Source organism: Ochotona princeps, chromosome 2 (assembly GCF_030435755.1).
Source record: "Ochotona princeps isolate mOchPri1 chromosome 2, mOchPri1.hap1, whole genome shotgun sequence".
NCBI lineage: Eukaryota > Metazoa > Chordata > Mammalia > Lagomorpha > Ochotonidae > Ochotona > Ochotona princeps.
This window is the reverse complement of record NC_080833.1, coordinates 36,051,288-36,078,349: the sequence shown is the minus strand read 5'-3', so window position 1 is coordinate 36,078,349 and position 27,062 is coordinate 36,051,288. Positions and strand designations below refer to the sequence as shown.

The window sequence follows — 27,062 nt, the reverse complement described above, 5'->3', positions numbered from 1 at the left end:
AGTTAATATATATAGATCGCATATACTTGTATATATATAGAAATATATATATATATTTCTCAATTCTATCCACTGAAAAGTCCTAGCAATAAGGATCAATCCAACATAAATGAATATCTTCAACACACAGGTTGTTATTTAAAAAAATCACTTCATATTAAAAGAAACCAAATCATCTTGGAGAAATAGCTGTTTCTGGGACAAAGATAGAAAATGACTTTAAGGGTAAGTTGAAAAGAACTTTGAAGAGAGAGTTCAAGAGGGCGTAAAAACATTAAAGAGGTGCCCGTGGACAGTGTGAGGCCGGTAGCGCCCCAGCGTGCCAGCCCGGGTCTTCCTGGAGTAAGGTTGCTTGGGAATGCAGCCCAAAGCGATGGTTAACTCCATCTAAGGCTAAACACCGGCATGAGACCGACAGTCAACAAGTACCGTAAGGGAAAGTTGAAAAGAACTTTGAAGAGAGAGTTCAAGAGGGCGTGAAACCATTAAGAAAATGACTCAATAATGGTTTGAAAATCAAACATAACTAGAAAACTATTACCCTGGGGGAGGGAAGGAAAACTATATCCTAATTACCACAATTATTAGGATAAGTTCCAATGATTAATGAAACCAATATGAAAAAGGTCTTACTAATAAATAATAGGATAATTTATTTCAATTAGTACAAGTACAATGAGTTGCACCTCATCAAATATGCACATTACCCCACAATAATACACAAAATTATTACCCTCTGAGAGTGACAAGAAGCCAATTCATTATCTTAAAAGTTAGAAAAACTGAAAGGAAAAATGAGGATATCCTGAACTGTACCGCTAGGAACCAAATAGTACATGAGAAGAACATTTCCCTAAAAGGTTATTACAGGCCATGCACTAGAGCACAGCAGGTTAAGTTAGCACGGGAACTTCACCGTCCAGTGCAGCAGTGACTGGGATCAACTCCCATCTCCACTTGTGATCCGGTTTCCTGTGAATGTGCACTCTGAGGAGCAACAAGCAATGGCCCAAGTATCTAGGTTCCTGCCACTCACATAGGACTCAGACTGTTCCTGGTTCCTGGCCCCAGCCCTGCCTCTTACAGGCATTTGGGCACTAAACTAGCAGATGCAAGACTGAATGAAGGAAGAAAATGAGAATTTTTTTTAACATTTCTTTTTTGTTTTTACATTTTATTATTATTATCATTTTAAGATACAGTTCCGGGCTCGGCAGCATGGCCTAGTGGCTAAGGTCCTCGCCTTGGTCCCATATGGCCACTGGTTCTAATCCCGGCAGCTCCACTTCCTCTCTGTCTCTCCTCCTCTCAGTATATCTGACTTTGTAATAAAAATAAAATAAATCTGTAAAAAACAATAACTAAAAAAAATTAAAAAAAAGATACAGTTCCATATTCCCTTATCCCCTCCCCAATTACCTCCCCCCACCTAGTTCCTCTATATCATTACTAAAGTATAGTTCTTCATACACAGTCATATGTCCATCATTGCGGGCATGGACAATGGCAGAAAGTTCAGAATCCTATTGCCAAGATACAGTAAACAGTTTCATTGTAAGTCCATCTTTGTCTGCAAGCAGAAATGCAAACCACACTGCAGCCTCACATCTGGATATGTTAGTCTCCATTTCACAGCTACTGTACATCCCCTTAAATGAAAAGTCATGATACAAAATCAACAATAGAAAGAAAAATAGAGATTTACAATGCCATGAAGTTAAATCACATGTTACTAGATATGACAATTTCCATTACACAGCTACTATACATCCCCTTAAATGAAAAGCCACAAAACAAAGTCAACATCAGGGAGAAAAAAGAAATTAACAACACCAAGAAGTTAAGAGACATGCTATTGAATGACTAATATGTAGCTGAAGAAATGAAAATCAAGAACCTTATTGAAGAAAATGATGCCACTGCATGATCTACGAGTCACTGAATGATTTAATCAGAAGAAAGAATCCCAGAATTGGAAGATATTTCCTGACACTGGGGGGAAGCAAACAAAAAGCTGGAAGCATAGCTGGATCAGGCCAAAAAAAGTATTCAAGAATTGAAAGACACTATTAAGAGGCCAAATGTAAGAGTTATGGGAGTCCCAGAAGGTGCAGAATGAGAAGCTGAGTTTGCAAATGTATTTAATGAAATAATCAAGGAAAATTTCCCTAATCTGGAGAAAGAATTGGGAAACAAGATCCAGGAGGGGCACAGAACTCCCAACAGGCTTGATCAAAAACGATCTTCACCAAGACACATGACCATCAAGCTCTCTTCAGTTGAACATAAGGAAAAGATCCTTGGGCCCGGTGGCGTGGCCTAGCGGCTAAAGTCCTCGCCTTGAACGCCCCAGGATCCCATATGGGCGCCAGTTCTAATCCCGGCAGCTCCACTTCCCATCCAGCTCCCTGCTTGTGGCCTGGGAAAGCAGTTGAGGACGGCCCAATGCATTGGGACACTACACCCGCGTGGGAGACCCGGAAGAGGTTCCAGGTTCCCGGCTTCGGATCGGCACAGCACCGGCCCGTTGCAGCTCACTTGGGGAGTGAATCATCGGACGGAAGCTCTTCCTCTCTGTCTCTCCTCCTCTGTGTATATCTGGCTGTAATAAAATAAATAAATCTTTTAAAAAAAAAAAAGGAAAAGATCCTTAAATGTGCACGTGAAAAAAGTCAACTGACATATAAAAGAATGCCAATTAAACTCACAGGAGATCTCTCACAGGAAACTCTACAGGCAAGAAGAGAATGGAGTGACATATTCCAGATTCTAAAAGAAAAAAATGGTCGGCCTAGAATAACATATCCAGCAAAGCTTTCTTTTGTATTTGAAAATGAAATAAAATTTTTTCACAGTAAAGAAAAGCTAAAAGAATTTGCCTCTTTCAAACCTGCCCTACAAATGAAACTTCAAGATGTTCTCTTGACAGAGAAGAGGAATAGCACCTACCAAAACCAAAGGCAAATGGGAAGAACATCCCAGTAAAATGACAACAGAAGACTAAACCAATGAACAACCCATTTCTAAAATGACAGGACCAAAGATCATCCATACACATTAAACTCTGAATGTAAATGGCTTAAGCTCAATCAAATGTCATAGATTAGTAGACTGGATTAAAAACCAAAACCCATCTGTTTATTGTCTGGAGGAGACACAATTCAACAAAGATCAGCAGAAACTATATCACATGGGTTTTGTTGTTTTCTGTTGGTTTCATCTCTTCGAAAATGAGAAATATTTTAATGTTATTCTGATGTGGGATCAACAAGCATGTAGCTTATTAACTCTGTGGAGCTTGAAGTCACAAACTGTGCTCAGCCCATATGCTCTACTTGTAAACCAAAGGGTCTGGCTTCCCATGATGTTGGGAAGCAACAGATAATCACTCAAATAGTTGGGCCCCTTACATTCACATGAGAGACTCATATGGAGTTTCAGACCCTTGGCTTCTACCTGGTTCAGAACTGGCAGTTACAACCACTTAGGTAGGGAGCTGCAGTGCCCATATGGGTTGCTGGCAGTGCAGACCAGGTCTTAAGTTGCTATGCCACAATGTCAGCCCCATCTAGGAACTTTTTTAATTACCCATGCACAGTATCATTTGTAGATAATGTTCAGGGTCCATAGAGACAGAAAACACATTAGTGGCTTCCAGGTACATAAGAAACAAATGGAAAGTGAGTACTTAATCAGTATGAGTTTTTTCCATGGTAATAAAAATGTTCTGACCCTAGATAATGGTGATGGTTGCACAACATTTGAATGTCCTAAAGGTCACTAATGTTAATTTTTTTTAAAGATTTATTTTTTTTTATTACAAAGTCAGATATACAGAGAGGAGGAGAGACGGAAAGGAAGATCTTCCGTCTGATGTTTCACTCCCCAAGTGACCGCAACGGCCGGTGCTGTGCCGATCCGAAGCCGGGAACCAGGAACCTCTTCTGGTCTCCCACACAGGTGCAGGGTCGCAAAGCCTTGGGCCATCCTCTACTGCTTTCACAGGCCACAAGCAGGGAGCTGGATGGGAAGTGGAGCTGCCGGGACTAGAACCGGCGCCCATATGGGATCCTGGGGCGCATTCAAGGCGAGGACTTTAGCCGCTAGGCCACGCTGCCGGGCCACTAATGTTAATTTTTTAAAAGATTTCTTTCTTTTTATTGCAAAGTCAGATATATATATATATGGAGGAGGAGAGACAGAGACGATCTTCCATCCGATAATTCACTCCCCAAGTGACCCCAGCAGCCAGTGCTGCGCTGATCCGAAGCCAGAAGACAAGAACCTCTTCTAGGTCTCCCACATGGGTGCAGGGTCCCAAGGCCCTGGGCCGTCCTCAACTGCTTTCCCAGGCCACAAGCAGGGAGCCGGATAGGAAGCGAGGCTGCCAGGATTAGAACTAATGTAGAATTGGATTTCAGCGCGTTGAAGGCGATGACTTTAGCTGCTAGGCCACCACACGTTGCCCACGAATCTTAATCTTATGCCAAGTATATTTTAATGACCAGTACCTTGCTCCCTGGTTTGTTTTTTGTTTGTTTGTTTTTTCTTTCCACTCTTTCTTCTTCTTCTACATGGCTGGGCTAACAAAGTGACAAAGGCTCTCATTACAGGTCAAGGCCTGAAGGAATGCGGACTGCCAGACACCAGCTTCACAAGGGGAAGGAGGAAACAAGCTTTAGCAGGAAAAGGCCTTTACTTGTATTCAAAACAAGCTATAACTCAAAATTCTTTGTGCCTGGAAGCAACTGAAGTAGTCTATGCTTCCAGAGTATCTAATAAAAAGAGTTCTACGTAGATTTACTTGAGAACTGCAGGAGGGTCTGAGGCCTGAGACGGAGCAGCTAGAGACTGAACAAAACGATTGGCCTTCCTTCTAAGTATAAACTACATGGCATTTTCCAGCCCCCAGGGCCCTGTGACAAAGGCGATGCTGAGCAGCAGTAGTTCTTCAGGTCATCTTGGAAGCTCGGAATAGAAAACGTAAGAGCCACCACCGTTCTGAATCCTTCTGACTGTAGCCGTTACCACAACTGGTATTCCTTAACTAACATAAAAAAGAAAAAACCCAGAGCCTGAGCCACTAACAACCTCTCCCTTTCTCTTCCTGCTCAAGGGCAGGATATAGATGTTCCTGTGTCACCTGAACAAAACAGTATCCTTGCCCTGAAATAATTTAACGGCTTTTTAAAAGTTACTACCAATAATCTGTAAACTCGCTTCTTTTTAAATCATTCCTGAGACTAACCATTAGAAGGTCTGACAATACCACTTTATGCAAGCATAGAAAATATATGGTTTGTCAATTTACAAAAGATAAAGGGTTAAAATACCGGTGTTTCTGCACTGCACATTCACACTTAGGGTGTCCTGCTCTGCTAAGATTTGTGCAACTACGATAAGTATCACATCTTTTTTAGATGTGATTCCCTTGGGCTGAGTTTGCTCTTAATTACATTCTAAAAAAAGACCATAACATCTTTTTTTTTAATTTTTTAATGATTATTGGAAAGCTGGATATACAGAGAGGAGCAGAGACAGAGAGGAAGATCTTCCACCCAATGATCCACTCCCCAACTGACTGCAACAGCCAGTGCTGTGCCGACCCAAAGCCAGGAGCCAGGAACCTCTTCCGGGTCTCCCACGAGAGTGCAGGGTCCCAAGGCTTTGGGCCGTCCTCAACTGCTTTCCCAGGCCACAAGCAGGGAGCTGGATGGGAAGTGGAGCTGCTGGGATTAGAACCGGTGCCCATATGGGATCCCAGGGCGTTCAAGGCGAGGACTTTAGCCGTTAGGCCACGCCGCTGGGCCCCAAGACCATAATATCTTATAAACCAATTACTTAATAAAAGAATCCATAAATATCTCCCTGAAGGGAAAGGTACACAAACGAAAGTCTTCCTTAACAAAATAAGAAAACAGATCCTAACACCAACAAATTAAAATCAAGACCCTCTTTCTATTACATTTTCTTCTGAAACTATAGCAGAGTAGAGTAAGAGTGAGCAAAGTCTGGGAAGTGGTGCATGGGGAATAATTAAAGGATAGTTAATGGGTACATGGGTGCAGTTGAATAGCATCAATAATTGTTAATGTTCAATAGCACATTAGGTAACCATGGTTTACAATAATTAATTGACTTATCAAAACAGATGCCAGAGAGAATTTTTAATACCCCAAACACAAAGGATAAATGTCTAAAGTGAAGGATATACCAATTACCCTGATTTGATTATTGCATATTGTATCCATGTACTGAAGTGTTACACTGTGCTCCATAAATACATGTATCAATTAAAATTTTTAAGCTTTTGAAGCCAGTGCTATAGTGTACGATGTTAAGCCTCTGCCTATAGTGCCAGCATCCCATGAGTCATGGTTGCACCACTTCTGTTTTTTTTTTTTCCTTTTTAACATTTTTTTTTATTGCAAAGTCAGATATATACAGAGAGGAGGAGAGACAGAGAGGAAGATCTTCTGTCCACTGATTCACTCCCCAAGTGAGCACAACGGCCGGTGCTGCACCAATCTGAAGCCAGAAGCCACGAACTTTCTTCAGGTCTCCCACGTGGGTGCAGGGTCCCAAGGCTTTGAGCCGTCCTCGACTGCTTTCCCAGGCCACAAGCAGGGAGCTGGATGGGAAGGGGGGCTGCTGGGAAGAGAACTGGCACCCAAATGGGACCCCGGCACATTCAAGGCGAGAACTTTAGCCACTAGACCACCACACCGAGCCCCGCTTGCTCCATTTCTAATTCTCTCTGCTTATGGCCTGAGAAAGCAGGAGTGGATGGACCAAGTCCTTGAAATTCTGCACCCACATGGGAGACCTGGAAGAAGCTCCTGACTGACTTCCGATCAGCTCAGCTCTGACACAGCTGCCATTCAGCCCGCTTGTTCTATCTCTGTCTCTTCCCTTCTCTCTATGTCTCTCCTCCTCTCTGTAACTCTGCCTTTCCAATAAAATAAATAAATATTTTTTTTAAATTTTAAACTTTTTAAAAACATAAAATTTAGGAGCTGGTACAATGGCTCAACTAGCTAATCCTCCACATACAAGCTGTGGAATCCCATACAGATGCCAGTTCATCTCACAGCTTCGCCACTTCCCATCCAAGTCACTGTTTATGACTGGGGGAAGCAGTAGAGGACAGACCAAAGCCTTGGGACCCTGCACCTCCATGGGAGACTCAGAAGAAGCTCCAGCTTCCTGGACTTGGATTGGCTCTGCTCCAGCCATTGCAGCCATTTGACGAGTAAACCAGTAGATGGAAGATCTTTCTCTCTACTCTCCTTCTGTCTGTAAAATCTGCATTTCCAATAAAAATAACTAAATCTTTAAAAAATATAGATGAACTTTATACTCACATCTACTGTGCGTGTACCTTGAAATATGACAATTAACCATTATTGAGTACTTCCTGTTATTAGGTTTAGTCATGTTTCACAGAAGCCAATTTATTAAATATTCACAATAACTATGAAATCAATAAGATTATCTCCATAAACATAAACATAAGACTAATTAACGCTTAGAGAAACAAAGTAATTTGCCTCAAGTCGCAGAACTGAAATTTGAAGTCAGAATTTAAAATATATATATATATATTTATTTTTATTGGAAAGTCAAAGAGAAAGATCTTCTATCCACTGGCTCACTCCCCAGCTGGACATAACAACTGGAGCTGAGCCAATCCAAAGCCAGCAGCCAGTAGCCAGCAGCCACGAGCTTCCAGGTCTCCCACACAGATACAGAGTGCCAAGGCTTTGGGCTGTCCTCAACTGCTTTCCCAGACCAAAAGCAGAGAGCTGGACAGGAAGCAGGGTAGCCAGACACAAACCTGCGCCCATAAGGAACTGGCAGTTGCAAGACAAAGACTTTAGCCACTAGGCTACCATGCTGGGCCCCTGAAGTCAGAATCTGATTCAAACTCAATCACTATGTATTCAGCCCAGAAGTTTATTTAGTATCTTCTACCTACAAGATACAATACTAGAAGCCAGAGAAACAGCAGTTAGAAAAACAGACACAAATACCTGCTCTAGGGAAGCATTTATTCCAATGTGGAATAAAAGGCAGAAAACAATATGTGGCAATACCAAGTGAAAAAAGAACATGATTTTAAAAAGGAAGAAAAGGGACAATTTGAAAAGTTGGGTCATGGAATGCCTCTTGGAGGAGGTACTATCTAAACACAAGGAGAAAGTCAGCTACAGACATGAATCTGGAAAATAAATCCACGTGGTAGAAAAATTAGTAAGGGTAAAAGTCATCACTCAAATACTAATTTTCTAGATGTCATCAGGCAAGACTATGCTAAATACATTCAGGACCACCAGGTAGCCTATGAGGCTAGAACTCAATGAGCAAGAGGATGGAAGGAAAGAAGGCTGTAGAAGGCCAAGGGTCACAACACAGAGGACAAAGGAAGCACTCTGAACTTCGACCAAATCGTTTTAGAAACTCACTTTGTAATTTTGTTTTGTTTTGATTTTTTTAAGATCTATTTATTTTTATTGGAAAGACAGATATAGAGAGGAGGAGAGACAAAGAGGAAGATCTTCCATCCAATGGTTCACTCCCCAAGCAGCCACAACCGCTGGAGCTGAGCCAATCCCAAGCCAGGAGCCAGGAGCCCTTCCGGGTCTCCCACGCGGGTGTAGGGTCCCAGTGCATTGGGCCGTCCTCGACTGCTGCACCAGGCCACAAGCATGGAGCTTCATGGGAAGCAGGGCCGCTGGGATTAGAACCAGCGACCATATGGGATCCCGCACATGCAAGGTGAGGACTTTAACCTCTACGCTACTGCACCAGGCCCTTTTGATTTGTTTCTTAAGGTGGGGTTTAAGAACTATAGTTATTTTAATTTCTATTTATTTTCGTTTCATTTCAAAGGTAGATAGAGAGAAACAGACCTCTTTCATACATTGACTCACCCCCAAAAAGCCGAGGTTGAGTGAGACTGAAAGCCAACAGCCAAGAGCCAGGCTCTCCATTTGGGTGAGTGGCAGGAACCCAAGTACTTAAGCCACCACTTGCTGCCTCTTAGGGTGTATCATTAGCAGGAAGCTGCTCTAGAAGCGGAGGAATCTTATCCACCGTGCCAAAAGCCTGTCCAACCACAGGGTCCTAACACACAGAATGGCAAGTTCTTACAAAAGCATTTGCAAGATGATAACTCTCTCTCTCTCTCTCTCTCTCTCTCTCTCTATATATATATATATATATATACATATATATATATATATATATTTTTTTTTTTGAATTGGAAAGGCAGACACACAGAGAGGAGGAGAGACAGAGAGGAAGATCTTCTGTCCGATGGTTCACTGCCCAAGTGGCCACAACTGCTGGAGCTGAGCCAATCCCAAGCCAGGAGCCAGGAGCCTCCATCAGGTCTCCCACGCGGGCGCAGGGTCCCAAGGCTTTGGGCTGTCCTCGACTGCCCTCAAGCCACAGGCAGGGAGCTGGATAGCAAGCGGGGCCGCTGGGATTAGAACCAGCACCCATATGGGATCCCGGTACGCCCAAGGCAAGGACCCCAACAGCTAACACACCAGCCCAGGATGACTTTCTATATGCAAAATTTACACAGTGGGGATATCAGTAACATAATCAGTAAGATTAGTAATGTTTATGGTAATCTGTTTTCCATTCAGTTTTGCAAATGCTAAATTTGAAGACTATGAACTATCCAAATGGAAATGCTATAAACTGGTAAGAGTAATCAAGAACTCTGAAGATTAAGACCAGGAAGACCAGATGAAACATGTAACAAGAAAATCAATCTCATGAAGTCATATATGGAAGCAGTTACATGAAGGGCTCAGCATGGTAGCCTAGCAGCTAAATTCCTAGCCTTGCACGCGTCGAGATTCCACATAGACACTGGTCAAGTCCCAGCAGCCCCACTTCCATTCCAGCTCCCTGCTCGTGGCCTGGGAAAGCAGTTTTTGAATGGCCCAAAACCTTGGGACCCTGCATCCACATGGGAGACTCGGAAGAAGCTCCAGGCTCCTGGCTTCAGATTGGCTCAGCTCCAACCATTGCAGCCACTTGGGGAGTGAACCAGTAGAGAGAAGATCTTTCTCTCTGTATATCCTTTTCTCTGTACATTTATCTTTCCAATAAAAATAAATCTTTAAATAAAAAAGATTATCTGTCTCTCCTTTTCTCTGTCACTCTTTCAAATAAAGAAGTGAATCTTTTTTAAAATAAATAAAATAAAATCATAACCTGGACTGAACTTGGACTGAGCCTTTAGTTTAGCAGCTTAAGCCATCACTTGAGACACCTGCATCTCATATCAGAGTGCCTGGTTCAAGTCCCAGCTCCTCTACTTCCCATCCAGCTTCTTGCTAATGTTATTCTGGGATACAAATAATAATGACTCAAGTAGCTGGGTCCCTGCCACCCACGTGGGAGACCTAGATGGAATTCCTAGCTCCCAGCTCTGGCTTGGCCCAAATGATGTGGGCGTTTGGAGAATCAACCAACAGTGGACATTCTCTCTATTTGTCTCTGTCTCTCTTGCTTTCAAATTAAATAAAACGTAATACTCTGCCATCACCCTACTTCCCCTTTCCTACTTTATTTTCTTTTTTTTTTTTTTAAGATTTATTCATTTCATTACAAAGTCAGATATACAGAGAGGAGGAGAGACAGAGAGGAAGATCTTCCATCCAATGATTCACTCCCCAAGTGAGCCGCAATGGCCGGTGCGCGCCGATCTGAAGCCGGGAACCTGGAACCTCTTCAAGGTCTCCCACGCGGGTGCAGGGTCCCAATGCATTGGGCCGTCCTCAACTGCTTTCCCAGGCCACAAGCAGGGAGCTGGATGGGAAGTGGAGCTGCCGGGATTAGAACCGGCGCCCATATGGGATCCCAGCGTGTTCAAGGCGAGGACTTTAGCCGCTAGGCCACACCGCCAGGCCCTCCTGCTTTATTTTCTACATAGAATTTATCACCACATAATACCCACACATTTTACTCTATTATCTACTTCTCTCTACTAGAATCAGGAAAGCAGTGATTGCTCTCTGACATTTTCACTACCATAATCCCAACAGTGTTCAAAAAAGGGTTCTTTTGTTGAATCAAACGAATGAAAGACTGAGAGAGTCATAGGGTTAATGAAGATTTTTGTAAAGATTTATTTACTTGAAATGCAGAGTGACAGAAAAAAAGAGGGAAAGAGAGGGTGAGGGAAAGAGAAAACTTCCATGCACTGGTTCAGTTCCCAGAAGGCCACAACAGCCAGCTCTGGGCCAGGAGCCAGGGATTCTAGCCTGGTCTCCCACATGGGTACAGGGACCTAAGTACTTTGGCTATCTTCAACTGCCTCCAAGCTGCATTAACAGCTAATGTTGTGGAGCAGCTGGGACTCCAACTAGCACTCAGATTTGGGTGCACACACCATCTCCTAGTGGGATGTTTTTGGGAAATGTTACAGTATGTTTGGAAGCTGACAGGAATCCAATAGAAAAAAAATGATGTTGAAAATGAAGGGATAACTGCAAGAACAAAACTCTTATTTTTAAATAGTACATAGTTCTACAAATTTATGTTACAATGTGATTTTTTGGTACAAGTATACACTGTGGAATGCTCAAAATCATGATAATCAGTATATCCACCTTCTCAGACATTCACTATGCTTTTGTGGTGAGACTGTAAAAATTCTTCCGGCTACCTTTAAACACAGTCAGCTCCTCATATCTACGGTTCTACATCCATAAATTCAGTCAATCACAGATGGGAAATATTAAAGGAAAAAAAGTTTGCAACTGTACTATTTACATACCTTTTCTTGTCAATATTTCCTAAATAATCCAGATAACAACTATTTATCCAGCATTCACTTTCAGCCAGATATAAATAATCTAAAGAAGACCGAAGCAGTTGTATGCAAATATTATGATATCTCATATAAGGGACACGAGCATTTTCACATTTTGGTATTCAAGGGGATGACAAGGCACAACTTTACAAGATTCTAGCACAGGGAAGAGGAGAGTAGTTGTACATAAATAATCACAACAGTAAGAAAAAAGTATGTAAATTTTCCTATTAATGCAGCTCGAAAGACAGTTGAAGACAAAGTACTTAGGCTATATGTAGTACTTAGTACTACATCTCATTGACAATGTACTTTTTGCACACTATCAACCTCTAGCCTCTGCTCTTTGCCTCTTCTGCCAGGACTGACCCTTGATCAAATGACACCAGCTTTTGAACTCCTCCTGAACAAACTCCATGTGTGTATTTATATGCGTGTGTGTGTACATACGTATATAAATAATAATGAACAATAATAAGAGCTAATGAAAAACCACAATGACCAATATGCCTTACAGATTTGACAAAGAAAGTACAAAGGTGGGTAGCAAATTTGCCAGAAAAACAAACACAGCTGGAAACTGTGGTAAGGATACCTACTCATCATAATACACAGCTGTCTCTGATGGACTGGATTCTAGATCATCATGAGTATACGCAGGCTGGAGAAAGCTCCTGTGAACATAGTAGACTGACCTTTAGGGAAAGGAATATCCAGCAGAAGAAAGCAAAGAGAAGAAAACTTTGGAAGTATATGTATCCTATTCTTCATCACACAGAGTGATCAAGCTTCAACTATGCCAGATTCTCTGCCCCAGTTAATTTGATGTAACTAAATATTTCAAAGTTACTTGGTTTTCAGAAATTGGCCCTTACCCATACCAAGGAACAGGGCAAAGAGAGCTGATAAACTCTCTGCATTGAAAACTCAGCAGGATTCTCAAATGCCCATGTTTCAATCAGCACGTCCTACATTCCATCTTACACAGAGCTGCCAGATGCTACGGTTTGGATATTAGGTTGGGGTCTCTCAAAGTTCCATGTGTTAAACACTTGGTCCCAAGGGTCATCACTGTGGCATAGCATGTTAAGGCATTCTTTGTGACACAAGAATTCCACATCGGTATGAGTTTGACTTTTGGCTGCTCCACTTCTGATCCAGCTCCCTGTGAACGGCCTGGGAAAGCAGCAGGGAACAGCCCAAGTCCCTCGACCCCTGCCTGCATCCATGTCATAGACCCAGAAGTAGCTTCTGACTCCTGGCATCAGTCTGGTCCAGCACCAGCTACTGTTGCCATTTGGAGAGTAAACCAGCAGATGGACGATCTCCCTGCTTCTCCTCTCTTTGTCACACTTTCTAATAAACAAATAAGTCTTTTTTTGAAAATGGTTTCACAGAGTGACCCTATTGGAAGATAGTACAATCTTTAGGAGATAGACCTGCTCAAAGTGCCTTAAAAGTTTTACTAGGCAAAGGCAGGAAAGAAAGAGCTTTTCAAACTGATTATTAAATACGCGTATGAAAGCACCTAACAGTAAACATTTACTATTATGCACCAGTTAAATCACTAGAAGCTAGAGACAGACTAGGGGGCGCATTCTCTGATGATAGACTATCAACCAAACAGGATCTTCATGGAGAATTATTTGTTTCCAACAAATACCCCATGTTTCAAGTAACTGTTTCAAGTCGTACAGTAGGCCCCAAATACACAATAAATGAAAACCTTCTGGGTCTCAAAGAACTTACTAATGAGAGAAACAACACAATTTGCAATAAAATATGCTATGATGGAGAAGAGCAAAGCACACTAAGGAACAAAGAGAATAGGTATCTAACTCAGATTCTTCTAAGAAAACCATTAAGTATCAAACAGACCTGGAATGCCAAGGTCTCCAGGCTTTATTCTATGGGCAGTAAGAAGCTAATCAAATTCCTGATGATAGAAAAATTAAAAGACCATTTAACAAATATTTACCAAGTCCTTACCATTACTCACATAAGCAATGAGGGCCAATCTTGATTTTAGTAAGATTTAGCAGAATATACTAGAGGTTAAAAGACCAAAAGCTGAAGAAATCCTGTTAAGGTATAACAACCAAGACTAAGTTGATTAAGAATCTTGAATTAGGAGCCGGCACAATGGTTTAACTGGCTAATCCTCCACCTCCAAGCACCAGTTCATGTCCCAGCTGCTCCACTTTCCATCCAGCTCTCTACTTGTGGCCTGGGGAAGCAAGGAGGATGGCTCAAGAACTTGGTACTCTACACCCATATGGGAGACCCCGAAAAAGTTCCTGGTTTCAAACACAGTCGAGCTCCAGCCATTGCAGCCAGTTGAGGGGTGAACCAACAGATAGAAGATCTTTCTGTCTCTCCTACTCTCTGTATAATCTGCCTTTCCAATGAAAATAAATTTTAAAAAACCTCAGTTAAAGGAGAGACAACAGAAACGGGGGAAGACTTAAAAGCTATCATTGAGTGAAAATTAGAAGTCCAGAAGTCTTCACAGCTGACAAGATAAGGGGGTCAAAAGAAAGAAAAAGTTCCAAGATCACAGATCAAATTCCAAGTTTAATGACAAAAAATATAAAGAAGCATGTTTCAAAAGAGAAATATGGATTCTATTTTAATGATATGGAAAGCTACAAACCTTCTGAAGATCCAAATCCTGAGTCTCAGCAAGAACTTGTTTCTAAATGCCAGCATAACATAAAGTATAACAAGCACTAATCTATGTCATGCAAAATGGAGAATCAAGTCATTTATGAGATGTGAGCCTGACTGATCAGAAAAGCTCTTGCTGGACTGAATCATCCTGTCTCATAACACACACTCAATCTAGCTTTTTCAAAATCATAAACTATTACTGTTTATAAATTTGAAAGTCACTATCAAATTATAAAAGTCATAAAGATTAAGGAAACAAGATTAAGAGTCTACATTGAAAATGTTATGCACAAAAATGAAAATACAAACCAAGGGCAGAGATCAGGCCTAAAGATTCAAATCACTCTATAAGGTTCTGCTATACAGTGCCATGAAGAATGAGGACTACAGACCTTGTTCCACCAACTAAGTACCTGCAACAAATACAGCCGGTGTGTTGAAGAGCAGAGTGCAGGGAGCCAGGATTGTGGCATAGCAAGAAAAGTGGCTGCCTAAAGCACTGGTATCCCCTATGGATGCTGGTTAAAGTCCCAGCTGCTCCACATCCAATTTGGTTCCCTGTTAATATCCTGGGAACAGCAGAGGGAGATGGTCCACTTGGGCCTCTGTATGCACACGGGAGACCCAGTGTACAAGATGTATGATTTAATTGCATGAATTAATCTATGGGATCTTGCAGTGTGGTGTAGCAAATAAAGCCACCTGGTGAAGCACTTACATCCCATATGGGTGCTAGCTACGTCTGATCCAGCCTCCTGCTAATGTGCTTGGGAAAATAGCAGAAGATGATCCAAGTGCTTAGGTCCCTGTACCTACATGAGACACCTAGAAGAAGCTCCTGGTGTCTGCCTGGCTCAGCCCAAGCTATTGCAGCCAACTGGAGAGTTAGGCAGCAGAAAGATTTTCTCTCAAACTCTTCCAAGTAAATGGATCTTTTCTAAAAAATTAATCAATGATAACACGGGTTATACCTTTGGAGAAATAATAACAGAGACAGAGCCAGTGTTGTAGCACAGTAGGTAAAGGTGCCACCTGTGACACTGATTCAAGTGTCAATTGCTCTACTTCCAATCAGCTCCCTTCTAATGTGTCTAGGAAAACAGCAGAAGATGGCCTACTTGGGAGACTTGGAAGAAGCTTGTGGCTCTTGGCTTCAGACAGGCCCAGTTTCAGCTGTGGTGGACGCTTGGGGAGTAAATCAGTAATTGAAAGCGCTCCTTCTCTCTCTCTCTCTCTCTCTCTCTCTCTCTCTCTCTCTCTCTCTCTCTCTCTCTCTCGTCAATGTGCCCATTTGGGGAGTAAATCAGTGGATGGAAGATCTCTCTCTCTCTGCCTCCTTCTAACTCTTCCCTTTCAAATAAAATTAGCCATTGATAAAAGTATATTGATTGTGTAAAAATGCATGGGCTGTCCCTGCAGGCAAGTTCAAAAACCAAAACAAAGAAAGGTTCAGACCAGGCCAGCTTACAGTACCCACTAGCCACTAGCATACATGTGGCTCAGGTCTGGGGGTGGGCCAGGCTGAGCCAGTTCATAACACCCACCAGCAAATCTGAGAACTAGGGTGTGGGACATGCTGGGCTAGGCCACAGTGCCAGCCAGTAAATATTAGGGCCAGGACTGGGGGCTGGCTGGGCCGGGTTGGGCAGCAGTATCCACCAGCGCGAACTAGAACTTGGGGCAGACCCAGCCAGACCAGACTAGAGCACCAAATGGCAAATGCAGAAGTGAGATGGGACATGCCAGACTGGGGCCGCAGCGCCCACCAGCACACACAAAACATGACTGGGGAAGAGGAGGGTGTGTGAACCTTTCGGGGGAGCTGTAGGGACTCTCCTGCTGGGTCACTACTCCTGCTGGTGAGAGCGCAGACTGGGGGCAGACCAGGCTGGGCAGTGCTACACCTGTCAGCCTAAATGTGAACTGGGTTGGTGGAGAGCTAGGCTGGGCTAACTGATTATATCCACTGGTAAAGGCATGAGCCAGAATGGGGGCAGGCTGGTTGGGCTTTGCCACAGCATCAGCTGGCAAGTGCTGGGAAAGGGAACAGGTCCTGTCGAACTAGACTGCAGAACCACCCAAAGAGGAGTGCAAGATCCAGGTCTGGGAGTGGGACCCGTAGGGAAACTGTGGCCACCCTTCTGATGGGCTACAACTCCCACTGGCAACCATGAGAACCAGGACTGCAGGCGGGCCTAGCTAGACAGGCAGTGCACCCGCTGGCATGAGTGTGGGCTGGAAGATGGAGTTGGCTAGGATAAGTTAAGCCCCAATGCCCAATTATGTATACGAGAACCGAATGGGAGGTGGGACAGACCAGACTAGATCACTGCACATGCTGGCAGACACAGAAACCAGGGCTGGGGGCCAGCTCAGTGGGAATCACTGGAGGTCACTCTGGCTAGACTGCAGCTCCCAAAGGCGCACATGAGGGCCGACTGTGTGGAGGGCATGGTTGGGCTGGGCCCCAGCACCCACGGGTTTGCATAAGAAATGGAGCTGGAGATAGATCTGACCTAGCAATTGCAATTACCAATTGGACATAGGCTGATGAGGGTGACAGAACCAACTAGACCCTGTACAGGTGGACACACACACAAGAGATAGGTTTGAGATCACCTTGGACGAGACTGCTTTGAGGATCCTCTCAACTAAGCCACAGGATTCCTAACTCTAACAATGGGGAGACTGACAAGACCTGTGGTCTGACAATGCAGTGCATCTGTCAAAACTAGACTTCCTTAATGGCTTTGACAAAGCAGTGGACAGCATACCCAGAGGCACATCGAGGATATGTCAGACCACTGGAGCCTACAGAAGACATATGGTACCATAGCAGAGGAAAGAGGGCAGAAGAAGCTGATCAACTACTCCAGGGAAGCACAACAGCAAATAGCTGAACAAATGGAGACTCAGAGGTGGACTGTGCCAACCAATGGACCTTGGAAGGAGAGCCTCATCCTTGCATCTGCAAGATCATCAGCATTTCAGAACTACTGACACCACTTGAGCAGAACCCTAGAGGCGTGCTCCACACCAGGGACTATCAGGGACTCTGGGATGATATCGGGTGACCATTGCCCATCCGTGGGTGCTGAGGCAGTTGGGAGGTTTGGTGTGGCTTCTCCCCTTGTCTCTCTCCCTTTCCTCCAGATATAGGAAGAAGTTAAATAAAATGTACAAAGATCTCACCCATTTTTTCCCTGATCCCGGACTCTTCCCACCTTGATCAACTATGTAAACATCAGCAAAAATAAAATCTAAAAAAATAATTAAAAAAAAAAATTTAAATGCATGAGCTCGGGCCATGTTGTAGCACAGTGGATGATGGCAACCCATACAGGTGCCAGTTCATGTTGCAGTGGCTCCACTTCCAATCCAACTCTGCTATTACACCTGGGAAAGCAACAGAAGATGCTTTAGGACTCTGCCACCCACATACAAGACGAGGTTCCAGGCTCCTGGACGTGGCCTGACCCAGCCTGGTCATTACGTCTATTTGGTGAGTGAACCAGCAGATGGATTATCTCTGCCCCCCACATCTTTGTCTGCAACTCTGCGTTTCAAATAGTTTAATTAATTTAAAATATGCATCAGCTAAACAGACCTTTGATGTGCATACTATATTTCACACCTAAGTATAAAAAACATTAAGTCACTGTGAAGACATCAAATTTTCGAAAGCCATAAATATAGAAGTCAATTGTAGTCTTAGTAATACAAACCAGATGAGGAAATTAAGTAAATACAAACTCATATTTTCAAGATGGTTGCTGATGAAACAAAAAACTTTGGGTTTGTAACACAAAGAGAATAATACACAAAAACTGCCTATGATAGACAAAAGGGGATGGAATCAAGGATATACACAGGGCAATTCACCTGAAAGGAGAAGGACTCTAAGAAACTAAGGATAAGTGAACACAGAGATTCTGAGACAGAAAGGAGAGAAAAGCAAATAACCTTGAACCATTCAGTGAAGCATACAGTAAGGTCAACCAGACCAGGTAAAATGAAAGAATCGGGACTTGAAGTGCAACTTGAAAGCTTTGAACAAGCACTGCACAGAATAGAAAGGGCAAGAATGGGGCTGGGGAATCACAGCCAGCGAGCAAGAGGACAATGATCAGCGGCCGGGAAGCAATGGCAACACTGGCCAACAATGCGGTCTACTCCTGACCCACTGAAGAATAAAAAGGACCAAAAAACAAAACAAAACAAAATCCAATGGGAAGCTTGTGCATCACTAAAACTGTATCATAAAGAATAATGTCTAAGGAAGAGGAAGATACTTATTGAACCGAGGGGGGAGAGGCAGATCTGTAAGAAATCCTCAAAGATCCAAGGGTGAAGTGACTAGCGTACGCACAGCAGTGCTAAAGCGAAGCTGTCACTAGAGTTCCTCACTACACAATCCCAACAATACCAAGAACATGCTCTTTTCCCAGAATTTTCTACAGCTACCAGAAGCAACTTCTCCTCCTTACAAAACCGACCTTTATCCTCTCCTCATAAATCCACCTACCCTTGACTAATAAATTGTATCAATATACCCTGTCCATTTAGAAATCTCCTTCATTTGTGTGTATGTGTGTGTGTTTTACATTACATTCTGTGTTTTCCCATTAGAGTTTTTTAATAGTAAACTAAAAGGTAGAGCTTGGACCTTCAAGCCCATACAGCGTTGGGGCTTAGGATGGCACGCATGCAGGTGCTTTTTAAGAATGCTTCTTTCTCTTGCAGTGAACGGTTACTGGGAAGCCTAACAATGATTCTCAACATACTCGCCGCAAAGTATGAGGGCCCCGATCACAATACTTAGGAATGTGACATCCGTCTTTATAATTGTGAGGATCACACTCTATCAAACAGACTCTCCCCATCTGGGTAACTCAATACCCCGAAGGACAGGTTTACTCTCTGCAGTTGATGGACCCTACCCACAGCCCCAGGATTCCTTCTCCCCATCAGAACCCTGTTTCCAATCTCCTACTCTTCCCCGCCGCCCCCCTCCTCAACCCCAGGCCACCATTTCCATTTCTCCACAGCCCCCCTTTTTTTTTCTGCCTCTCCAGACCTCCCACTCCTCCTCGCGGTCCCCACCCCTCCGGCCCGACGCCCCCTCCCCCACCACTCCCATTCAGCTCCCACCTCCCCATCCTTTTCCTTCAGGACCCTGGCCGGCCCCTACCTGCTCTTTGCCGTCGGGCCCCCGGGGCCCGGTGCGCTCCTCCAGCCGCTGCCTCCCGGGCGGCGCTCGCCGGCGCGGGGACAGGGGCTGGGGCTGAGGCAACTCCACCGCCCGCTGAGCCCCATCCTCCCGGCGGGCGGGCAGTGGCGGCGGCTGCGGTCGGTCGCGGCAGCGACTCCGCTTCATATCTGCGGCTGGGCCCTGCGGGCGTCAGCGCCACGACTGTCCCGGCCTCACACAGTCCCGGGCCGCAGCGCTGCCGCGCCAACCACCGCCCGCGGCCACCATGGCCCGACGGGCGCCCGAAGCCACTGACCCCAACCCGCTGCGCCTCTGCGCTTTCTGGGCACTCAACCGCCGTGACCTCCCCGGCGCTCCTCAAGGAGAAGGAGGCGGCATCGCCGTCGCCGCCGCCGCCGCCGTCTCCCACCCGGCACACGTTCGGCCGGCTACCCGCCGCCGGCCGCACTGCCACCCGCCCGCCCGCCAGCACCGGCCGGCCCCGCCCCTCGCGCGCGCACGCGGAGCCCGCCCGCCACCTCCGGCCGCGCGCCGCCTCCCGCGCACGCGCCGGCGAACGCTCGCCAAAGACCCGCCCGCGGCCCGCGCCGCCGCGCGCCCGGGACAGCGGAAGGGGGCGGGGCTCCCGGCGCGCGGCTGCGGCAGAGGATACTCATTGATTCCTCCATTCATCCCATCCTTGACGCTGTGGGCCGTGCCAAGCTGAATCCTGAGGATCCAGAAAAAAATAAACCGAGTTGGAAACCATTCGGTGTCCTCAAAAACTAGGGCGGGAGGGGCCGGGAACTGCAAGGACGCCAAGTATACAAAAGGAGATACGATGTCAACACATGTGGTTTATGGAGTGCCTACCAACCCTCGGCTAACTCTCACATCCTGCTTGCGAGTCCAGTCCACTCCTTCCCCGGGGTCCCCATAGGAGACTGGGCTGAAGTGAAATGTGCCAGATTACCCAGCAAATACCTGAACAAACTGCTCAGGGTTCAGATTCTCGCTCTTCTGTCCCTTTCCACCGTTGCCTGCGCCCTCCGAAGTGTGCCAAGTTCTATAAAGAGGAAGAAGTAATGTTTTCTCTGGAAGGGAGGAGAGGACCAAAAAAGGTTACCGGAATGACCCCAGGACCCACCACTGACGATGAGGTCATCCGTTGTAGCCCAGTCCAGCCTCCTGTGGCCTGGGCAGCATGACTCATCTCAGCAACACGTGGCTGAAGTAACTCAGCCCTGCCTGGCCTTCTGGCTATGCTGGTCGGCCACAGGGTTCTACTTGTCCTCTTTGGGCTTCACCGCAGTTTATTTCCAGAAGCCTCTCCTAAGGGTTCCACTCCATTGCCCCGGCCTCCTCCCTGAGCCTTCCCACACTGTAATAGCAGCAAGTATCCTAGAGTGTTGGCTGGATTTCCAACACTGGGCACACAACTCATAGGCACAAACCAGAGATGCATTTTTGTTTCCATTTTACAGATGACATGGCATGCTCAGCTAACAGGTGCAGAGCCAGAGTGAGGACTCAAACCCTTGTCTATCAGATACCAGATCCCACACACAAAACCAATGTGCTCCACAGCCTGGCACCAGACTGCATCTGTGCCCTCTGGCCCAGCTCCTTTCAACCATGCTGAATATCATCCTGGGCACCGTCCTTCTCTCTTCCTTCCACACACCCAGTGAATGCACAATTCCCACTACTTCAGCCACTTCACTCTCTCATTCCCATCACCTCCTTCTCTCCATCCCCTCGGCACCACATCAACTTACATCTCATCTTGCCTCACCTACTTGCCTTGGAGAATCTTCTAATGTGTTCTAATGTGCATCCAACCTTATTCTCTTTAAATTTGTCCTCCAAAAAGCCATCACAAGAATCTTCATGGAACCTATTAATCCCCCATTTGAAACAGTGAAATGATTCTCAGCTCAATAAGGCCATGCAGAATCTAGTCAATGCTGTGGTCATTGCAGTTATACCTGTTACATATATGGGGCCCACCATGTATAGCCACAAAAACAGGAACATAGCTTAGATAATCCTCAACCTATAGGGAATTTATCAAAAAACTACAGAGATCACAGAACTGAAAGAAGATAGGAAAAAACGATCTTACGAAACTGGCAGGGAAGCAAAAGCCTTCACGGATCATGCTTCAGGGACGACTTCAGGACCACATGCTGCAACACGCCCCGCAAAGGACATCTGACATCACAGTTGCATGATCATTTCAGATTCGCAGGCAGAGAAGGTTCTTAAGAAACAGAGCTCCATTTTACCTTCTCATCTTTCAGGACTAGGAATGAGAAAGTCAGTGTGGCTAATGTGGAAATGCACCTCTTCCTGGTATTCTGTACCTCTGTGTAATCTCCCGTATGGGTAGGATATGGGACTCGTTTCTGACACAGGAGAGGTGGGGTGAATGTTTGGCCTTGCAGTTTAGATGCTCGATTAGGAAACCTGTGTTTCATATTGCAATGCCCATGTTACATACCTGCCTTTGGCACCCTGACTCCAGCTGCCTGCCAATACAGATTCTGGGAGACAGCAGTGATAGCTCAATCAATGGGGGTCTCTGCTACCCAAGTAGAAGACCCAGAATTGAATTTCCTGGTCCCACCTTCAGCTTCAACCCAGCCCTGGCCACTGGACATGTGGAAATTAAGCCATTGGGATGGGTATTTCTCTCTATTTCCCTCTCTTTTCTTCTCTCCCTCTGAAACTCAAATTATATGTAATAAGGTAACACAATATCACTTCTGTAATTAGGTTACATTAAGCTAGACTATGTCTTCCTAGAAGACTCTCAGCCTCCTAAATGGCCGTATGAAAGCTAATGGCACAGTTGGGTTCTAAATTGCCTATGGAAAAGGCCATGTAGCAAGAAATTGTAGGCAGTCCTTAAAAAATGAGGCCTCTGGCTGTGCAGCTGGCAGAGGAGCAAAATAAGTCCTGAAACATTCAGTCCTGTAATCACAAGGAAATGAATCCTGCCAACAATGCAAGGAAGCTTGGACACATGTTGCACACCACTTGAGCCTTCAGGTTGAAACACAGGCCACCTGATAATTTGATGCGAGCCTCGTGAGACCCTCAGCTAAGCAACACCTAAGCTCTTGGCCCATAGGAACTGGGAGGCAAGTAATTAAGTTGGCAGTAACTAATACATTTGTATCACATGAAAATAGAAATCTAGTAATACCAATATTGCTTTTCCAGAGTGAATATCCCAACCAGAGATGGCCATGTGACACAATCTAGCCCGAATTCACCTTCACCCATGTGTTCTTGAACACACAAGCCAGTTTCTTCAGTTGCTCAGGCCAAATCCTTTGGATGATCCTTGAATCCTCTCTCACATACTTCACATTTTCACTTGCAAATCCAATGCAAATGGGTAGAATATTACAATTAGCTGGATGAAAAGTGATGCTGACTATTTCTCAGGGAGTGATAATGAGAATGCAAGAAAGAAACCCAGAAATTAGAAACAATAGGATCTATGACTGTATTCGAGGGGAGACAGAGAGAAAGAAAAAATTTCAAACCCCTGTTGGGTTGCAGCTCCCACCAGTGAGCATGATAACCAGAGCTGGGGACAGGTCTGACTGGACACACGGTAGCACTCACTGGTATAAGGGAGGACTGGATAATGGAGTCAGTTGGGCTGAGCAAGGCTTCAATACCCATGTATGTATATGAGAGCTGAATGGGATGTGGGTGGGACAGACTGGACCAGTCTGCTGCACAACCCAGCAAATACTGGAACCATGGCTGGGAGCAGGCCTGGTGGAGGTTATCAAGGGTATTACAAACTAGCTGAAATTCCCAGTAGTGTATGTGAGGACCAAATGTGTGGTAGGCAGAGTTAGACTGGGATACAGCATCTGCTGGTTTGCATATGAGATGGGGCTGCAGACAGAACTGACCAGGTGACTACAACCACCAGTATGTGTGTATAGATGATGCAGGTGATGGACTGACTCAGACCCTGCACTGGCTGGCACACACAGAGTCAGGTCTGGGGTCACCTCAGGCAAGATTCCTTTGGGGACTCTCTTATTTTTTAAAAAATAAAAGAATGATTTCCAAGCTTCTAGCTTGGGCTTCTGAAGTGGAGAACATAAAAGAAGAAGTCTGAAGGAGATCATGCTTAATTCAGCGTTAAATGTGTTGCTGTGAAGTGCCAGCAAGACATTCCAATGAAAATGTCTGGCAAGCGCACCGTGCCAGATTAGACCGCAACACAGTTTGGTGCTCCGGAGGACCAGGATAGATGTGGGACGGGCTTGGCTAGGTTTCAACCCCAACTGAGCCATATATGAGATATATGTGGGTATGGACGAGCCGTGGTTGGGCTGAAACTCTCAACAGCAGGAACCAGAATGGATTGAAGAGCGGAGCTGGCCGAAGGACCTGCTGGTATGCGTGAAGCCTGACACCAGGAAGGGGTCGGAGGGAGGAATCTGAACAGTTCCTCTGACAGGACACTGACCCTACAAATAAACGCAGGAAGCATGGAGGTAAACAACCCAGAAGAGGCTTTGGAAAGTGACCCACTGGCATACACTTGGCTCGGGTTGGGGCAGACCAGGCTGAGTCAGTTCACGTCATCCACTGGCAAGCCCAAGCGCTGGAACTGTGTGGGGGCCTGGCCAGGTTTGGTTGCGATAAAAAAAACAGTACAAAACACAAAATGCCAAGGCTAAATGGCCTGTGCCAGTAGGGAATGCAGCACCCAACCAGCATACCTCCCACTGGTTTAGGTGAGGGACGAGTGTGTGATGGGCAGAGCCAGGGAGAGCTGCAATACTCATTGGTTCCAATGGAGGTCGGGGCTCAGAATAGATCCAACCCAGGGGTTACAACCACCAGCTGATCGGAGTGATGGACTGTGGCGGGCACTGTGCTTACTAGTAGTACATGTAGGAGCCTGGACTGGGAACGCCTCAAAGTTTCTTTGGGGATTCCCCTGGACAAAATGGAGGAATCAAAACATTAACCGCGCTGGCGACCGGGAAGGACGTTGGTGCTGAGGAAGGACAGTCCACCACCATGGCGCCCAGTGCTTTGGGGAAGCCTCAGATGTGGGGCCTGCTAGCCCGTCGCCTGCGAGTTCACATTATCGGAGCCTTTGTAGCGGCGCTGAGCGCCGCGGCTCTGTATAAGTTTGCTGTGGCTGAGCCGAGGAAGAAGGCATATGCAGATTTCTACAGGAATTATGACTCCATGAAGGATTTTGAAGAGATAAAGAGGGCTGGCATCTTCCAGAGCACAAAGTGACTGGGAATGGAAAGCATTGCTTTGGACTGAATTCTTTCGAAGTTTGTCACTGACCTGTGTTCCTGAACTATGAAACATTAAACATGTGGAATAAGGAATAATCTGTTGATAAATAAATAAATACTCTGGAAAAAAAAAACATTAACCAAGAAAAGATGGAAGATGGAGTGGATCAATCAACCACCTCAGCTATATGCTTGCAGCAGAAAACTGGACAAGGGGAAACTCTAAGATGGACTATGTCAATCAGTGGACTCTGCACCAGCCTCATCGTACCTGGACTGTTGCTGATGATATGTTGGAGCTTCTAATTGATCGAGGTGACGCTCTGCTGGCTCTGCCTTCAAACCTGAGAGGGCCTCCCTAAGAGGCCGTTGAACTTGACTGGAGTGGGATGCTGGACTCTGTATGGTGTGAGCTTGTAATTAGGGAATCCCAACGGAACCTGAGCTGTGGTTATACATCATGGTGAAGGAATTCACCATAGGGGAAGGGTTTGGGGTGAAGGAGGGAGAATCCCAGTACCTATGAAATTGTGTCATGTAATACAATGTAATTAATGAATAAAAAAATGTCTGGCAAGTTATTGGTCAATATGATTTGGAACTTGGAAATTAGGGTCACCAATATTTATACATATAATTAATATAAATTGTTGCATCGTTTTAGAAGGTAAATATGAGACTCAGCACTGTTGAAGCTGCCATTTCTAGTGCCAGCATCCTATATGGGTGCCAACTCAGGTCCTGGCTGTTCCATTTCCAATCCAGCTGTTTGCTAATATGCCTGCGAAAGGAACAGATGATGGCCCGGGTCCCTGGGTGCCTGCATTCATGTGGGAGGCCTGTAGAAAGCTCCTGATTCCAAGCTTTAGACCAGCCCAGTTCTGGCTGTTCTCTCTGCAATTCCGCCTTTCAAGGAAATAAATAAACCTTACTAAAATAGGTAAATATAATTATATCAGTTCTCTTCTAACTAATCATTCAGTGCCTCAAGCTATACAATCAGAAAGTCTGATATATTTATTCTTTTTCAAAGATTTATTATTTAATTTTATTGCAAAGTCAGATACACAGAGAGGAGGAGAGACACAGAGAGGAAGATCATCCGTCTGATGATTCACTCCCCAATTGACTGCAACAGCCAGAGCAGCGCCAATCCAAAGCCAGGAGCCAGGAACCTCCTCCAGGTCTCCCACGTGGGTGCAGGGTCCCAAGGCTTTGAGCTGTCCTCAACTGCTTTCACAGACCACAAGCAGGGAGCTGGATGGGAAGTAGCGCTGCCGGGAATAGGACCAGCATCCATATGGGATCGCGATGCATTCAAGGCAAGGACTTTAGCCGCTAAGCCATCGCACCGGGCCCTAATATGTTAATTCATATTTCCCTAAGAACTTTCAGGTTAGAGTGGAGCAGGCGGACAGGAGGAGGCTTTTATCCCAACCCTGAAGATTCCTAGATCCTCACCAAGGACTATCAGTATGAGCACCGAAGACTACATCCCTACTGCCAAGGAGACCACGGGGAAATGGAGTGCCTTCGGAGACCAAGAACTCTGAGGTCACCCACCTCCATTTGGATCTACCACATGGGATGGAAGAAGCCCAAATCCTGCCTTGCAGGATCCAAGGTCATCGGAACAACAACCAGGATCCCTGAGCTGTCTGCAGAAACAGAAGAACAGTAAACTTCCTTCGGGACTAGGGAGAGGAGCTTTCTCTGGTCCTTGCCTGCTTCCAATTTTGCGTCCCCACCCCCTCTCGTAATAACCATCAGGATCGCTCCAGAAACCCCTCAAAACAAACAAACAAATAAAACTAGAAGAGATAGAACAACAAGGAAAGCTTAGAAACAGACAGGAAACGGTCAGCGGGAATGCACTTATAACTCACTGGGTGGGACACAAAGATTAGTTACTCCTCACTGGGGTATGGAAGATTTCTCTGCACACCCCTCCTAAATATGCTCACCTAAACTGTTGACATATATCCTGTTGAATTATAGAGTTAGACCACCCGAAAAACAGCCAGGTTTAGCGAAAACATGCTTCAATGCTATAAACTGCTAAATACTA

At 45.2% G+C, this 27,062-nt stretch overlaps 2 protein-coding genes across 5 annotated transcripts in view; one reads left to right on the top strand and one right to left on the bottom strand.

Moving 5' to 3' along the window:
* MAST2 (microtubule associated serine/threonine kinase 2) overlaps positions 1 to 20,198 on the bottom strand; it is a 200,113-nt gene extending 179,915 nt beyond the window's left edge. For all 4 annotated transcript variants that reach the window (XM_058680613.1, XM_058680620.1, XM_058680626.1 and 1 more), the window contains exon 1: positions 19,698 to 20,198. In XM_058680613.1, coding sequence (XP_058536596.1) covers positions 19,698 to 19,883 — 186 coding nt within the window. In that variant the 5' untranslated portion in view covers positions 19,884 to 20,198. The remainder of the gene's footprint in view (positions 1 to 19,697) is intronic.
* Positions 20,199 to 24,716: 4,518 nt separating this feature from the next.
* On the top strand, positions 24,717 to 25,128 carry LOC131479567 (cytochrome c oxidase subunit 6C-like). Its single transcript, XM_058660852.1, has one exon. It carries the CDS (start codon positions 24,762 to 24,764, stop codon positions 24,987 to 24,989), a length of 228 nt encoding a protein of 75 aa, XP_058516835.1. The 5' UTR covers positions 24,717 to 24,761; the 3' UTR covers positions 24,990 to 25,128.
* Positions 25,129 to 27,062: the final 1,934 nt, after the last annotated feature.

Coding starts and splice junctions, on each gene's coding strand:
- LOC131479567 (XM_058660852.1), top strand. CDS start 24,762: ATGGCGCCCAGTGCTTTGGGGAAGCCTCAGATGTGGGGCCTGCTAGCC.